This window comes from Onychomys torridus, chromosome 5, assembly GCF_903995425.1.
Source record: "Onychomys torridus chromosome 5, mOncTor1.1, whole genome shotgun sequence".
In the NCBI taxonomy this organism is placed as follows: Eukaryota; Metazoa; Chordata; class Mammalia; order Rodentia; family Cricetidae; genus Onychomys; species Onychomys torridus.
Window position 1 is genome coordinate 8,964,684 of NC_050447.1, and position 16,608 is coordinate 8,981,291.

At 38.1% G+C, this 16,608-nt stretch overlaps 1 protein-coding gene across 6 annotated transcripts in view; it reads left to right on the forward strand.

Moving 5' to 3' along the window:
• Inpp4b (inositol polyphosphate-4-phosphatase type II B) overlaps nt 1–16,608 on the forward strand; it is a 739,919-nt gene that overhangs the window by 543,727 nt on the left and 179,584 nt on the right. For all 6 annotated transcript variants that reach the window (XM_036187401.1, XM_036187404.1, XM_036187402.1 and 3 more), the window contains one exon: nt 7,134–7,281. In XM_036187401.1, the coding sequence (XP_036043294.1) occupies nt 7,134–7,281 (148 nt within the window). The remainder of the gene's footprint in view (nt 1–7,133; nt 7,282–16,608) is intronic.

A 16,608-nucleotide genomic window follows, 5' to 3' on the forward strand; every position in this document is an offset into this window, starting at 1 on the left:
ATTTCTTGGGAGCTTATTTTTATTATTAAGAATAAAATTATGCTCATATGCATTTATCTGTGCTTGAGTGTGTGTGACTACAGAGTACAGGAACGGGGGATTCCCTACAGTGGGAATCTTAGGCAGCTGCGAGCCATCCAACATGGGTTCAGGGAACTGAACTCAGGCCCTCTGGAAGAATAGTCATCACTCTTAATCATGGATTCATGGCCAGCCCCAGGAGCTTAGTCTGTGAACAATTTCTGTCACACGTGTTGCCTTTTACAGAGCTGGCTCTTTCCCAGTTTTCTGCTTCTGCTTTCTAAGCTCTTGTGGTTTTCTTACTTCCTCTTCTTGTCAGTGTTTCTATTATTTCTGTTTAGATTTTTCAGTTCTTGTCCAGTCTTAATGGGAGCTGAGTACCATTTCAGATGTGTATAAATCTAAGATAATTTTGAGTACCACTGAGGTGCATCAATATCTAACTGAATTACATGGACATACCCTTAATAATACAGTACAGTATTTAGAGAAGAGGCAGGATCTCAACTGTAGAATTAAACAATTAATTGAAAGTATGGGAAGAATGGATTACCTCAAAGGTTCCACAATACATTAAAGTCATCATTTTGGAAGATCTGAAATCAATGACATCAGTTCCTACTTAAGTAAGTTCATTTTACCTCCTCCTGACAGCCATGTGGGGAATCAAGATGAGTACAGATGTACTTCTGAAGAGGCAGATGAAGAGAACATGATAAAATAAGTAATAGTGCTTTCTGGTGATCCTTTGGACCCTGGGTCACATTTTAAAACCCCAGTTAGCCCACTGATAACCCCTCATACTTTGTTATTTCCATAAATAGACAGGAGGAAAACATCCCTGGTGATTCTGTTTTGTCTTTTTGCCCCAGGCTGCTTGGACAGAGGGCTATTACATGTTGTCTGTCTTGGTCTTGTTGAACATTTCCTTGGTGTCTTTGAATTATTCAGAATTGTCACTGCTTGGCTTTTATAATTGATGAACCCTGTGGAAAGCAGGTGGCATGCCACCTTTTAGCACATTCCTGTTACAGAGTCTGGGAGAGATGACACAGACATTTGAATACAGATGCTAAAATGACAGAAATCTTCCATTTCCTCTCTGCTCTTGTGTTTGCCTGGAGCTGGACCTCAAGAGGGTAATTTATCAGTTGAGATGTGGACCACTTCAGAACAGGGCTCATTATGTTATCATAAATCCCTGACATGATGCAAAAAGTCTCAAGAGCTTTTCTCTCTGTGGAATCTGTCATATGGTATTTTTAACCTTTGCTTTGGAAAAAAACATAATACATATGGAAATGGGGATACATATACAAAGTCTTTAGAAATGACTCCTATAGGGCTGGAGAGATGGCTCAGCAGTTAAGAGCACTTACTGCTCTTGCAGAGGACTTGGCTTTGGTTCCCAGCACCCACATCAGACATCTCACAACTGCTCATAACTCCAGTTCCAGGGGATCCAGCACCTTTGTCCAGTCTCCATGGGAACCTGCACCCACATGATGCATTTAACCACAAATGTGCTTGGAATTTTCTTTGGGCCACCAACCAGCACCCAAAAAAAGACACAAAGACGTTATTAATTATAAATTATTGGCCTTAGCTTAGGCTTGTCTCACTAGCTTTTATAACTTCTTCCCTGAGTCTACATTCCTCTCTTACTTATTCTCCCTGCCTAAGAATCCTGCCTATACTTCCTCCCTTGCTTTTGGCCATCCAGCTATTTATTAAACTTATCAGGTGCCTTAGGCAGCAAGGTAAACAGCAACACATCTTTTCGTAGTTAAATAAATAAGCTGCAACATAGACAAATGTAACACATCTTTACATAGTTAAGCAAATGCAACACATCTTTGCATAGTTAAATATCCTGCAACACACAAGCAAGCACATACGTATACACAAAGTAAGTAAATCTTTGCACTGTGACTCATTAGGTTCTGCACACCTATTATGGGGGGTAAGCCTGTTGCACAGTCAGAAAAGCATAAACAAGAAGCACAATGGAGATTCAGAGCTCCAGGCCCCAGTCACATGTTCATTTACACAGCTGTGCATGCAGAACGGCTGCAAAAGAGTTGGCAGACACACTCAGCATTTGGGTCCACTGTGGGTTTTTGATGTGTGAGTCCCTCAGCAGCCTTTTATGTGAGGATGTGAAACCCCCATCATTGGCAAAGTGAAACTTTGAGTTGAGATCATCTTATCTGTATTTTTTTTTCAATTGCCAAGAATATTCTCATGATGGTTAAAGACCAGGCCATACTAATTTCAAACTTATGCTCCATTCTATGATATTTTGTGATATAGAAGAGATATCCTTGCCTGAGACCTAGGGTCATAAAGGAAAGCCATTGGATTAAATAGAGTTGTGAAGGGGATTCCATCATGTGATAGGCAGTCAGCTTCCCATCACTGCAACAAAATCCCTGAGAACTGGGAGGTTTATTTTGGCCTGATCAATTGACTTCAATACTATTGGGCCTGTGGCAACACAGACCATTATGGTGACAAGTGTGTGATGGAGCATGGTAGGTCAATTCATTGTAGCCAGAAATCAGAGGGAGAGAGACGCAGGAGTGAAGTCTGATGGTTTCTGGGACACACCAGCAACAGTTCTGCCACCTTTCCTCAGAGCTAAGGCTGGCAGCCATCTTATACAAACAAGGTGTTAAGAGTCATTTCAGATGCAAAACATAGCACATCCCGTATTTGTTCTGAGACTGACAAATATAATACAGTTTGGTACTGCTTTGGGAAACCCAAGTCTCAAATATCAGCACCCATACTATAAAAGTTACATAGGAGACATTCGTGGAATGGTTTTCTTTCATGGTTAAGTTACCAGAAGAGAGAGAGAGAGGAGAGAGAGAGAAAGAGAGAGAGAGAGAGAGAGAGAGAGAGTATGTGTGTGTGTATGTGTGTGTGTTGAATGTGTTGGTGTATTTGTTTCTATGAATGAGTGTGTATTGTATGTTGTAATTGTGTGTATATGTATTGCCGTGTGTTAATGTGTTATATATATATATATATATATATATATATATATATTTGTGTATATGTGTTGTGTGTGTATTTGTGTGTGCATGTGCTTGTGTGTGTTTGTGTGTATGTTTTGTGTTTGTATTTGTGTATGCATGTGCTTGTGTGTGTTTGTGTGTATATGAGTGTATCTGTGCATACATGTGTTTGTGTGTGAGTGTGTGTGTGTGTGCGCCTGTGTATACTTTGTTATTGTTCCAAGTTTCCTCCGACAGCAGCAGCCCCTCTGTGGAGTCTGGATATTGTGTGTGTATAGTGGTCAGAGGAGTGTTTCTCTACTGTTCATTAATCAAACTGTCCTTGTTTCTGTTTTTAAAAATTTCAACACAAGTTTATATTTAGGAAACCTGAGGACCATTGAAATGAAAATCAAACAAAACATCAAAAGGTGAAGGACTTGTTTGGGGCTCAGCAGAGACAACAGGGAGCTTTATGTTTTCTGACAGAACTCAAAATCTAAATTTATGAAAAAAATAATTACTGATCTTTAAAGGGCAAGAAATATCCAAAGAACCTTTGTAAGTGCTTTGGGAGACAGAAAGATGCTTTGTAACTCTGAAAAGGCATAGCAACAGAGTGGTTACATAATAACTGATTAATATTTTCATACATTAGTAGGAAATACTTTAGATATTTCAGATACTGAGGTTTTGTTTTACCACAAAAAAGTGTCACCTTTCTAAACTCAGTATGCATATGTGAATTTATAAGATCTTTTTTTCATTGAATTCAATATATTTTTTTCTTTGTTCTCTTCTCAACTCTTAGAGATAGAGTAATAGAAGTGGTAGTGAACTTTTCATATCTTTGAAACCCACTTTAATAATGAATGAAATCCTATAGTTTCTGGCTATTAGTCCTTATTGATTATTCTTTCAGATGAAAAAGTACAGTAAACTTTATAAGCATTGTGGTGTAATCAAATTGATAAATTTTCAAATAATCATGAAAATATCAAGAAGATGATCTCTTTGAGCATACATTTCTAGATGTTAAATTCTTTTCTCTCATTATCCTGTAAAGCTGCTACTGCTGCTTTGTGGGTCCACAGAAGATGAGTCTTCTGTCTTATTCTTGGCTGGGTAGAAAAGTATTTTAGGAGACTTGAATTTGCTGGTTTGAGAATGAGACATTTAAAGAATTCAGAGCTATGTCCATGGATGAGCATGTTCACTGTGCTGGTATGGGAGCTGAGTCTGATTCCAACATCCACATGGAAGACCAGTTACAACCATGTCTCTGCATGGGAACATTTAGCACTGGGTGGCTGAAGAAGAGACAGGAGGGTGGCTAGGACTTACAACCTCTTAGCTTAGCTTCATGTTTGATAAGAGGCACTGTCTCTAATTAAGGCAGTCAGTGCTAAGACAGAAGACTTGATGTACCCCTCTGTCCTCTGAGAATACATGCACAGGTATGCTCATTGCTCATATAATACATGTACATATCTCATGCTCACATGTATACGTGAACATGCATACAAAATAAAAAATGACATTTAGAATCAAGGCTTCTAATAAGATATCTACATATTCATAAGGATAATGTTCAGAGGCTTTCCTTGAGATGGTTATAGATGGATGGGTGTACATATCCTCATTTCAAAGTTCAGGAAAGACATTTTATTTTTACTCAAGTAGCAAATGTGATATGGTATTCTTACAGAATTTTAAAGATTTGAAAAACCTTTTCCATGTTATGGTGAGGGGACCTAATCCATGTTCTATGCTCAGAATTACTTACAATCTGATAGATTCACTTCAATATTAACTAACAGTTTGTTGTTTGGTTGGTTTTTTGTTTTGTTTTGTTTTTTTGAGACAGGGTTTCTCTGTGTGGTTTTGGTGCCTATCCTGGATCTTGCTCTGTAGACCAGGCTGGCCTTGAACTCACAGAGATCCGCCTGGCTCTGCCTCCTGAGTGCTGGGATTAAAGGCATGCACTACCACTGCCCAGCCTCAACTAGTAGTTTTAATGAGCTCTGTTGATGGACTGGGGCTGACTCCCTCTGACTGGCAGTGTCTGAGGTTGTACTGCTATTTAAATTTCAGTGTGTGAGGGTTACAATGGTATCATCACTCAGTAGCAATTGGAAGAGCATTCTGCCCTTAAACGTATGATTGGGAGCATGTTGTGAGTTTGGGACTCATGAAAAAGTATTACGTATAATGTTAATGTATGACCCTTCCCTTGGCTCCTGAGTCTTTGGCTGTATGACACAGTGACTCTTTAAACAATGCCCACTTACTCTAAGTAGCATCTTTCCAATGTCAAAGATTTGCTTCTAATAGTACATGGATTCAAGAAAGAGTAATATTGACATATTGACATTTGAAGATATGTACAATAGTTATTTTATAGCTCTTAAGACAAAGAAATAAACCTTTCTGATATATAAAAGTTTTAAAGTAGGGCCTTTGAAAAGAATTTCAAGTATTAATGAAATAACTTGTATATTGTCACTTACTTAAGTACATAAAGCCATAAGCGTGACCAGAGAAGGCTTATAAATGTGGTCCAAAGTATATTTTGTGTATATACACTTGTATTTTATCTATATTTATAGGTATGTAACATAAACAATAATAGGTCCAGCCTATATTGTTTACTCCCAGAGTCCACGGAAGAGTCTAACAACGAGCCGAGGATTCTAATCTGAGGGATATCAATGAATCTAAGCACATGGGGTTCTTTAGTCCATTCACTTTATTCTTTTATGGAGATTCTATCTCTACAGTTTCTTTTCTTCTCTCTTACTTCGATCCTCTCAGTCCCTCCTGCTCCTGGTCTCTCCTGCTCTCAGTCCCTTCTGCTGTTCTCTCATATCTACCCAGTTCTTTCCATCTTCATCCTCATCTTTGTTCTTCTCCATCAATCCTCTTCTCCCAGTGCTCTCCGAGAACCAGTCTATATACCCACACAGTAATTCTTCAGTAAAGCAATGTGAGGCTTGAAGTTTTCACGGTCTCAGAGAGAAGAGATAAAGCAATTAATTGTCAGCTTCCAATCACAACCCAAAAGGGGAGTGACTAAAGGGGAGTTCTCTGGTAGGGTCAACTAAAGGCTAAGATCAATTAGGGAATCTGGGAATAGCACCTGGCTAAGGAGGAATAAAACTTAATTTGCACGAGAAAGGCCTGCCTGGCCTTGACAGAAATCTCCTTGGGTCAGTGAGAAGTAACTGCCTTAACTCAGTAACTAGCCAATGGCTAAAACATCATCCAGGAATGTGAGCAGTAAATCTCTTAAGTTGGGGTCTTGTGTAAATAACCTGGGGTGAAGGTAAGGAGTTGAAGATTTAATTGCTGGTTATTTTCCCCTTATCTGTAAGTGAGGTGAGGTAGTGTTTATCTATGTGCAGTTTTGTCCTTGGAAAAAGGTATCTTTGCTGAAATACTTTTGTCTGGAGAATGGCCCTGGATAGATGTATGTTAATAAAAAATAAACACAGCTGGGGATAGTTATCTAATCACCCCAAATGTATAGGGAAAGTTGTGCCCGTAAGATTGAGATGCAATTGTGAGATTATATGTACACATAACATGGAGATGCATGATAAATGGGGATAATCATAGCTGTTATTGCACAAGAAGTTTACAACAAAAGACAGCCAGTTCATAGACAGTAATTCCATAATGCCTTGTGTGATGGTTTCCTCTAACAGAACCCTTAGTTCTGATAGGTTGACCTTCCGAACTCTAGTTGTCACTGCTCTATGCTCCATGGACTTTTGCTATCAGCAGCTCTCAATAGGTGTGTATGTTTTTTAAAACCTTTAAGGACAAAGAAATGAGTAGGCAGTGAAGAACCTCCATTGTAGCATTTACTAATTGAATTTTCAGTGTGCTTATCAAATTTAACAAAAACTAAAAGTTCTAGAAGCTAACACCAAACTATGATGAAAAAAATACAATTCTTAAAAATTCAAGTTCACTCATGGGTTCTGATAAGCAAGATTTTATTAAATGGATAAGCACAATGTTGCCCTGATTAATGGTTTTCTCTACTGACCGTCTTGTGATGTACATTTGCTTCTAATCTAACTGTTGCCCTTTTCTTCTTGACAGTGTTAAAGAATCCTGTGTGTAAATTATACAGATTTCCCACATCTGACAATAAGTGGATGCGGATTCGTGAGCAGATGTCAGAGAGCATTCTTTCTTTTCATATTCCTAAAGAACTGATCTCCCTTCACATAAAAGAAGACTTGTGTAGGTAAGAGATATTAATCATCTCTCACATTTCTTTATTGTGCTATAGCTAAAAATTTATATCCTAGATATTTAATATGTCGTTTGAAGTAAGGAAATTGAGAAGTGGTTACAATTGAGTAATTCACACATACATTACCTCACACACCTGCAAATGATGTTAAAGTTGACCTCAACTGCCTTTTCACTCTTATTTTTATCTTTTCCAATATGGATGGTAGACAATTTGAAATTATGGGGATCAGGAGATAGCTTAAGTGCTTTCTGTGAGAGCATAAGGACCTGCACAAACTCCCCAGTGGCCAAGTCAAAAAGCAGGTGGCACACATTTGTAGTCCCAGTGCTGGGGAGGTGGAGATAGAGATTACTGGAGCTTGAAGTCACCTAGCTTGCTACATGGTGAAGTTCCAGGTTCTGTGAGAGACTGCGTCTCTAAAGAAAAAGTAGAGGGTGACTGAAGAAAACACCAAGTATAGACCTTTCCTCATGTACCTGTGAATATGTGTGAAAATGCAGCAGTACAATGCTTCACACACACACATACTGCAAATATGATGCTATTTTCTATCTTGAGCTGCAGTTCTTATGCAAAGCTTTGGAGTGAACCAATACTACAAGCACTGATTCATGTCTTTACCTCATCTGTATAAGATTACTCTTTGGTTCCTATTTGAATTAAAGAAGAGTAGCCTTATCTATGGACTGTGTAACTTAGCAAGGCTGTTAAACACTTGTTGATCTAAAAACCAACATTTATTAAAGATAGCTGATGAAACATGTTAATGGAAAGTACTTTTTACAATGAAATCAAACCAATTTCTATAATAACACAGGAGGATTTGTGAGTTCATTGGTTTGTAAGAGCATCTCTGAACCATGAATAATTAGATAATCTGATTTTCTGCTTTTCAAACAAGCCTGTAGTGACTTAAAAATACAGAATACTGTATCATATGAAACACATTTAACATCCAAAATCTCAGATAATTGTCAGTGTTTCCATAGTTTTATAATTCTATGATTGCTGAAACATATAGTAGAAAGTAAAATTTTTGTGCTTGGGTTCCTGTTTCAGGCTAACAGCCATACATCTATGACAAGTAATATTGTACTATTTAGTAGACTCTGCAGTCCCGGAGATTCCAAATTGACCTTTGCCAAAAATGGCACCACAGAAGGGTGCTGTTTGTTTTACTCTTTCAGGCTCTTTGCTCTTTGTTCTTTGGGGCCCACCACTCAGGTCCCAAATAAATCACAGATGGATTCTTATTCTTAATTATAAATGTTCAGCCTTAGCTTGGCTTGTTTCTTGGCAACTCTCCTTTATTTAAATTAACCAATCTACCTTTTACATCTGGGCTTTTCCCATTTCTTACTTCTGTAAATCTTACCCTTACTCCTCTGTGGCTTGCTGTGTAGCTGGGTGGCTAGCTCCTGTAGTCCTCATCCTTTTCTGGATACTTCTTCCTTCTCCCTCTCTTCCAAGATTTCTCCTTCTGTTAATCTCTCTGCCTGCCAACCCTGTCTATCCTTTCTCCTCACTTGCTATTGGCCATTCACTTCTTTATTAGCCCATCAGGTATTTTAGACAGGCAAAGTAACACAGCTTCACAGAGTTAAACAAATACAAGATAAATAAAAGCAGCACACCTTAAAATAATACTCCCCAACAGAAGGGTGGGTACAGTACTGGCAAAAGTGGTTTGAGTAGGAATAAATGTGCCACTATTGTTAATCAAAAAAGGAGAAGTGTTAGCAAAAACTGAAACTTACAGAAATTAAGGAGGGACTTGTGAAAGGATAACGGCGCTGCTTGTTGGGTGGAAGAGTAAGGACCCATGGTTACCAGAGTTAGGATGGGCTTTATTAGAGAGAAGAGAGGCTAGGACAGGAGAAGCTAGGCCTGGCAGAAAGAGGGAGAGAGAGAGAGAGAGAGAGAGAGAGAGAGAGAGAGAGAGAGCAGGCGAACATGGAGCCACTGCGACTACATGACCACATAACCATGGGTCGTGGGTCACACAGGACATATGACCTGAAAATGACTAGGCGGAGATGACTAAGTGTCCCACCAGGCATGCGCGACCATGGGGCATGGTTGGAATGTCTATCATCTTGGATATAAGACTGGTGTGGGTCTAGAGAAACAACAATTGCAAGGAAAGAAGGGAAGTGGGTGTTTAGGTTGGCTGGATGAGGAAAACAAGAACACAGACATCAGATCGCATAAAGGAACTCAGGCCACAATTCCTTGTGGCCTGGCCAGGAATTTCCAATGGAAGATCCAGACATGTACTGGAGGAGGGAGCCTTGCAGCAGAATACCGGGTAGGACCTGGACCATCACTCAGCTGAGAAGCACGATTTGTCCAGTGAAAGAGATGAAGAGGTGATGACTGGACCTAACCCCCAAAATTGCATCTAAAGAACTCCATCTAACTTAGTCCCAAATCCCCAAGAAAATTGCTGAAGTCTCAGAGAGTGGATAATGGAAATCTATCCACACACCAATAAATAATTATGCTAGGTTCTGTATTTGATATATCTTGTTTTAGACTAATTTGGGGATTGAAAAGCTTGATTGATGTGTCATTAATTCTACTTTATTTAAAAATACAACAGACTAGTGGATGGATACATAAACTCTGTGCAAGAGAAAGACTCATTTCTTTCTTAATCTACCAAAACATCCCCTAGGCTGAAGAGCTGATCCTCTGCCTCATCCCTGCTCCTGTCTCCAACCCTTCCTTCTACCTGACATCCCTTCACTAATACTTCTCTGTCCAGTCTATTCACTGGTAGAAAAATCAGGAGCATCAGTGAGGATGGAGACCAGAAAGGCTCTAAGTTGTCAAATTTGTTGGTACAAGCCATAGTAATTTCTGTTGTCTTTTTTTTCCTTTAAACTTGCAATGCATCCTAGTTTCCTGGTTCTCTCTTTTTCTGTATCTTTGCTTTTTTCAAATACTTCAGTAGCAAATACTCACTAACACATGCAGAAGGCTGGTGGAAAGCTTGGGTGGAGTTCCAAAGCTAGAGCTGGACTTACGACCTAGGATTGTTAAAAAAAAAAAAATTGTATTTCAATCTTAGAAAACTGAACTATATAAAACCCAATAGATTTTGAAAACTGCCTAGGGACAGTGAAGACCAGCCTACTCTGTAAACCTTTTGCTCCTCCACTACCATTTTTATATAAATCACCTATTGTTAGAACTTGTTAAAAATTCAAAAATCAACCTTTAAAATGTTGTAAAGAAAAAGAGAAAAAGAATATTACAAAAGATTCAAAATGGGAACAGGATAGCAACTGTAGAAAAGTGGACCAGCCACCTTTGCAGTGTGAGGGGACAGAGTCTCTAGGAGCAGTCATCAGTCCCCAAGAAACGACCATGGGGAGGGAAAAGACCAAGGGACAAGAAAATGATAATGGAGGGGTTGGGGATTTAGCTCAGTGGTAGCTAGCGCAAGGCCCTGGGTTTGGTCCTCAGCTCTGGCAAAAAAAAAAAAAAGAAAATGATAACAGAGGGAATAATGAGCAGCCCACCATTTCTGGTGGTAGTACACAATCAACACCAAGGAACTACCATGGTAAACAGAGGTCAAATGCGAGGACATGCACCACTGAGATACCATGGCATTCTCTAAAGGGCCAGACAGAGCCCACAAAAGCTCTGAGATTACCAGTCATCTCATGGTACAAAGCACCGGGTAACCAAAGATACTGAAAGGAACCAAGAGCCAGATCCCTGTGTCCTTGATGCATATGCAATAATATATGCAATATGTCTGTCACCTACTGAAACATTTCCTTGGGGTAACCATAGGAGAAAGCAAACTTCTAAAAAGGTGTGTGTGTGTGTAGCAATCAAAATGAAAGAAAAGGATGGTATCAGTCTGAGAATTTGAGTCTCAGAGACCCATAGTTTCTTCAAGTTTGACTGTGAGTTTGCATTTGAAAGATAACAGTTGAAGGAAATGGTTAATGCAATGCTATTTATGTAGAGTCAAATCTGCTTCTAAAGATGAAAAAATCTTGACAGTCAAGTGTATTGCTGACTTTCATGCATCTGAGTTTGACATATGTTTGTAAGTTAGTCTGGGCATGTTTGCAGGGCCACATGTGTTCACTGTTTGCTTGTTTGCAGAATGCATCCTCTTACCATGTAAATGAAGAAAAGCATGTTTTCTGCAGCCAATCCTGCCCGAGTTTAAATGCTGCTGGCAGGGACATAACGAGTGGCCCAGCAGCCACTTACATACCATCCATTCACAGTATCTGTTCTTGCCTGCAGCTGACATTCAAAACCACTCTTGCTGTTTGTCTCACAGCGAGTGTGACATTTGGACCCAGTCTGAACCGTTTTTATTAAATTTGAGATTGTATATACACAGTCTTATGGCTATGACAGAGTTTAAATCCTCTGGGAGCTCCCTCCAACTGGCCTGGGCAGTGGCATCTTTTCAGTTTAAACTCAAATATAATAAATAATATTTTGAATCAGCATTGAAAGGTTTTCATAGTGCTGCACTTTGGATTCTATATTATGATTTAGCTCCAGGAACCTCACAAGCAGAAAGTCCGAGCTATCACAGGTTTACTTCGGCAAAGATGGGCTCATTTTGTGGTTAGTGACTTCAGGACATTTGTTCCTGAAGATATAATTTATAATACAGATCTGAAAAAGAATGAATTTGTATTATGAAAAGAATGCATATAAACAATTAAAGTAATGAAACAAAGAAAATGTAATAAAGGGTAAAATCACTCTAAATTCCATCACCAGAAGAAAAAGGCAGGGTATGTAATTCTAGTATTTACTCTGGCTGTGGTAAGCAGAATTTCCATCTGTGGCCATCATGACCTCCCAGGTATCAAGTTTGTATTTCCTTACTCACTGAGCTGGGTTTTAAGATGTAACTTTCTGGATATGTATTGTACTGGAGAATGAACCTGGAGCTTCGAACAAGCCAGGGAAATACTAACACAGATCCATATGTCCAGTGTCTGCTTTATGTTGTAAATAGTTTGTCAATATCACATCAAATAAAGTACAGGCTAATAACCAATTAAAGATTTAGTCTTCGTTTTCATAAGTATTTTTAAAAGCACATGGAAGGAAATATACCAATGTCTTAACAACGCTGTTTCTGAATATAGATTGAAAAGCTAATTTATTTCACAGCAATGTAAAGTGAAAACACTAAAACCTGCTATTCTTATAGAATGCTTTGGCTTGTCAGCTAATAGCACATTCATTTTCTCTAGTTTATCAAGTAATATGACTGTCTATTCAAAACTTATCTCCTCAGCCTTATTTTAAATATTTTATTCTTTAATTTTAGAGAAATTATAAAACCTTTATCCTTTGCTTCTATTTTTTTTTACAGTTGAAAGAGGATTCTTTATTATAACTTCACCTAATTTATATGTTATGTATGGATACCAACATATATGTATATATAAATAATATCTATATGACACAATTTAATTAAACAGTGTTACATTACTCCCTCCTTTCCTTTTCTCCTTCAAACCACCCCCACATCCCCATTCTGAAGTTGATAGCCTCTTATCTTTCATTATTATTGTTACATATATACACATATATATATACACATACATACTTATGCAAACCTTTAGAAGTTTGCTTTCTTCTATATTTACCCCAAGGAAATGTTTCAGTAGCTGATCAACTTACTGTATATATTGCATAGACATCAAGAACTCTGGGACTTGGCTATTTGTTTCCATGGTGGTTTGCACATATAATCACAGAGCTTTTAAGGCTCTTTTGGGCAGGTGATGTCTTGGCATCTCAGTGTGCTCTTGCATCTGATCTCAAAGGACTCCCCCATGGTTAGTCCTTGATATTAATCATTCCACTAGTTCTCAGTGGGTACATGTTGTCACCGAGAGTTCTTACACACCCTGTACTGGCCATAGGGTAGGAGGGATCAGTCATCTAGCTACTGTCTTCTGGGCAATTCCACACCATGGTTTAGCTACTGTACTGAGTACAGATGGCTTCATCATGGATCTTGGTGAGTTTGAGGTCAGCCTGGTTTACAGAGTGAGTTCCAGGACAGCCAGAGCTACACAGATAAATGTTATCTTGAAAAACAAAAACAAAATGATGGCCTCATCATCAAAGCCATGCAGCTACATTTATGTGCTTTCAAATACTTTAAATTATATTAACATACAGACTATACATGACATTAACTTTCCCTGAGTTTTATGTACATTTCTGTGTCTTAATGAATTTTCCTAAAATTTTGTTTGTAATAATTACATGGCATTCTATCATATAAGTGTTTGCTAACACACATATAAACTGTTGCTTCAATGTTTGCACATATATTATGTCATTTAATTTACCTCTTTGTATTGTGTGTGTTTAGTGCATAGATAATAATTCCTCTGTTATCCTTCACCTAACTTTTTAAGGTGATTTCTGTCATTGAAACTAGAGCTTGCCACGTCAGCTACAGTAGCTGGTTGGGGATGTCCTCTGATCAGCCTATCTCCACCTACCCTTTCTGGTGTTGAGTTACAGGTATTTGCTACCATGTCAAACTTTTCCAAGGGTTTTTGGTGATGCAAACACATGTCTTCCTGCTGCACTACTTACTAATGAGCCATGTCCCCAGCTCTCTCTTATGTAATATAATTTTATTAGTAAACATTCGATGAACACATTAGTGGATATCATTAATATATTTTGAGTTTAGAGGCAAAGTCTGTTTGAATTTTATGGCCTTTATTTCCCATTTCCTACTTATCCCTGGCAATTTTGCATAAAAATATTTCCCTTTACTTACACATGCAAATCATGAACTCACTGGTTTTAAGATGTTTATATTTTCTCTCTTATGTGGATGGATATTCACCTAAGTGTTGATTACCAATAACACAAAACACAAGGAACATGTCAATGTGAAATCCAATATAGTCATCAATTCCTTTTATTTTTTTTAATTTTAAGTAAACTTATTTGAAACATGTAAATAAAAAATATTACATACCAAAATTAACCAGACCTAAAGTCTATATATCTCATTGAACTTCTATACAGTTATAATAACCATTCTGAAGCCGTAGAGCTTTACATTGCATTTTATGCTTTAACTATCAAAAATATTTCCATGCACTTACCACCAAAACCAAAAAATCCATGACTGCAGTAGAACTATAAAAATGTTTCCTTTTAGGTTTTTGTTTTTTGCTTTCTTTGTTTTGTTTTTGTTTTTTTTGTTTTTTGAGACAGGGTTTCTCTGTGTAGCCTTTCCTGGAAATCACTCTGAATCCTAGGCTGGCCTCAAACTCACAGGGATCCTCCTGCCTCTGCCTCCCAAGGGCTGGAATTAAAGGTGAGCAACACCACCCGGGTTCCTTTTTACTTTTAAGAGTTACCTTAACATATATAACACAGCATGTTTTAAATATTGTTTTAATCATATTGTTTACATTATATTATTTTCATTTCAAGTTTTTGTGTATATTTTGTGATATTTTGTTTTGTAACTAAAAAGCCAGCTTTGGGCTAGTGAGATGGTCTCTTCTACCCACACTTGAATCCCCAGAATCAGACCACATAGAATCTGGTCTCTTCTTCCCACACTTGAATCCCCAGAATCAAAATCAGGTCTTAAGTCTGGGTGACAGTGCCTTTTCTGCTGTGCCATCTTGCTGGCCCAGCTGAATTCCTTTTGAAAAAGCTGACACCTTGCAGATTTTTAAATTTAAGACCAACAATTAATAAATGGAACTTCTTGAAATTGAAAGGCTTCTGAACAGCAAAGGACACCGTCATTCAGACAAAGCTGCAGCCTACAGAATGGGAAAATATTTATTTCCAGCTTCACATCTAATAGAAGGCCAATATCCAAAACACATAAAGAACTCAGATATCAAGAAAATAACCCAATAAAAAAATGAAGTATAAGTCTAAACAGAGAATTCTCAAAAGAGAAAACTCAGATGTCTGAGAAACACAGAAATGTTCAACATTCTTAGCCATCAAGAAAATGTAAATCAAAACTACTTTGAGATTTCATCTTACACTTCTCAAAATGGTTAAAATCAATAAAAACAAATAATAGCTCATGCTTGCAAGAATATGGAGTAAGAGGACTACTACCCATTGCTGGTGGGAATGCTAACTTATACAGCCACTATGAAAATGCTAACTTATACACCATTATGTGGTGGTTTCTCAGGAAGATGGGATTCAATATGTCTCAAGTTCTAGTTATCCCACTCTTGGGTATATACCCAAAGGATCCTACAATAGAGACATTTGTTCAATCATCTTTATTGCTGCTTTATTCATAATAGCCATAAATTGGACAAAACCTAGATGTCAAGCAACAGATGGATGGATAAAGAAATTGTAGTACACTGTACAATGGATTATTACTCAGTCATTAAAAAAGATGAAATTCTTAGGTAAATGGAATGAAATAGAAAAACAAATCGTTCTGAGTGAGGTATCCCAGAAACAAAAAGAGATAAATGACATGTATTCATTTATATATAGATATTAGCTGTTAAGTCAATGATAACCAAGCTACAATCCATAGAACTACGAAGGTTAGATATAGAGAAAGGGACTTCTTGGGTGTCAGATAGATCTTCTTAGAAACAGGAAATAGAATAGACAGTTATGGATGGATTGCAAAGACTAGAACAGCAGGATCAAATGGGAAGAGAGACGGGGAAAGTAAGGTTCATTTGAGGGGTAGTTTGGAAACCTAATAGAGTAGAGGCTTCTTAAAACATATACAGAAATGAATGTGGTCTAACTGAAATTGGGAAATAATAGGTGGGGGTGGGGACAGAGCCCCAACTGACCTTGTCAACAAATGGAGCTTCCAGTCTTGGCATTGCATTATATCTAATTGAGTTGTTGGCCAAAGGATGTCCCATGGGGATCCACAAACAACCCAAGCTGTTTCCAAGACTATAGGTTGCTCTTCACAAACTGACAGCAAGGCCCCATTGCTTAAGACAACACCTATGTGACTAATTGAACATGGGGAAGCTGAGTTGGTGCTTGCATAGTCTTCACCTCTACATTCTAGCATCTTCTGTACAGGAACGTACTCTGCATGCTACCAAGCAAAATGCCAACCTAGCCACAAACCCTTTGATATACAATGCCTGCAAGATGAGCTAGTGCAATAGTGCCACAAAGCTTGTGGGAGTTACCAACCATATCTGAATGGACTTATGGCCCACTCCTTGAGATTGAACCTGTATCTAACATTTCTTGGGTGACCAAGAACCTGAGACTAGATAGTCTAGGGACCTGGGGGAAATTCAAATACTA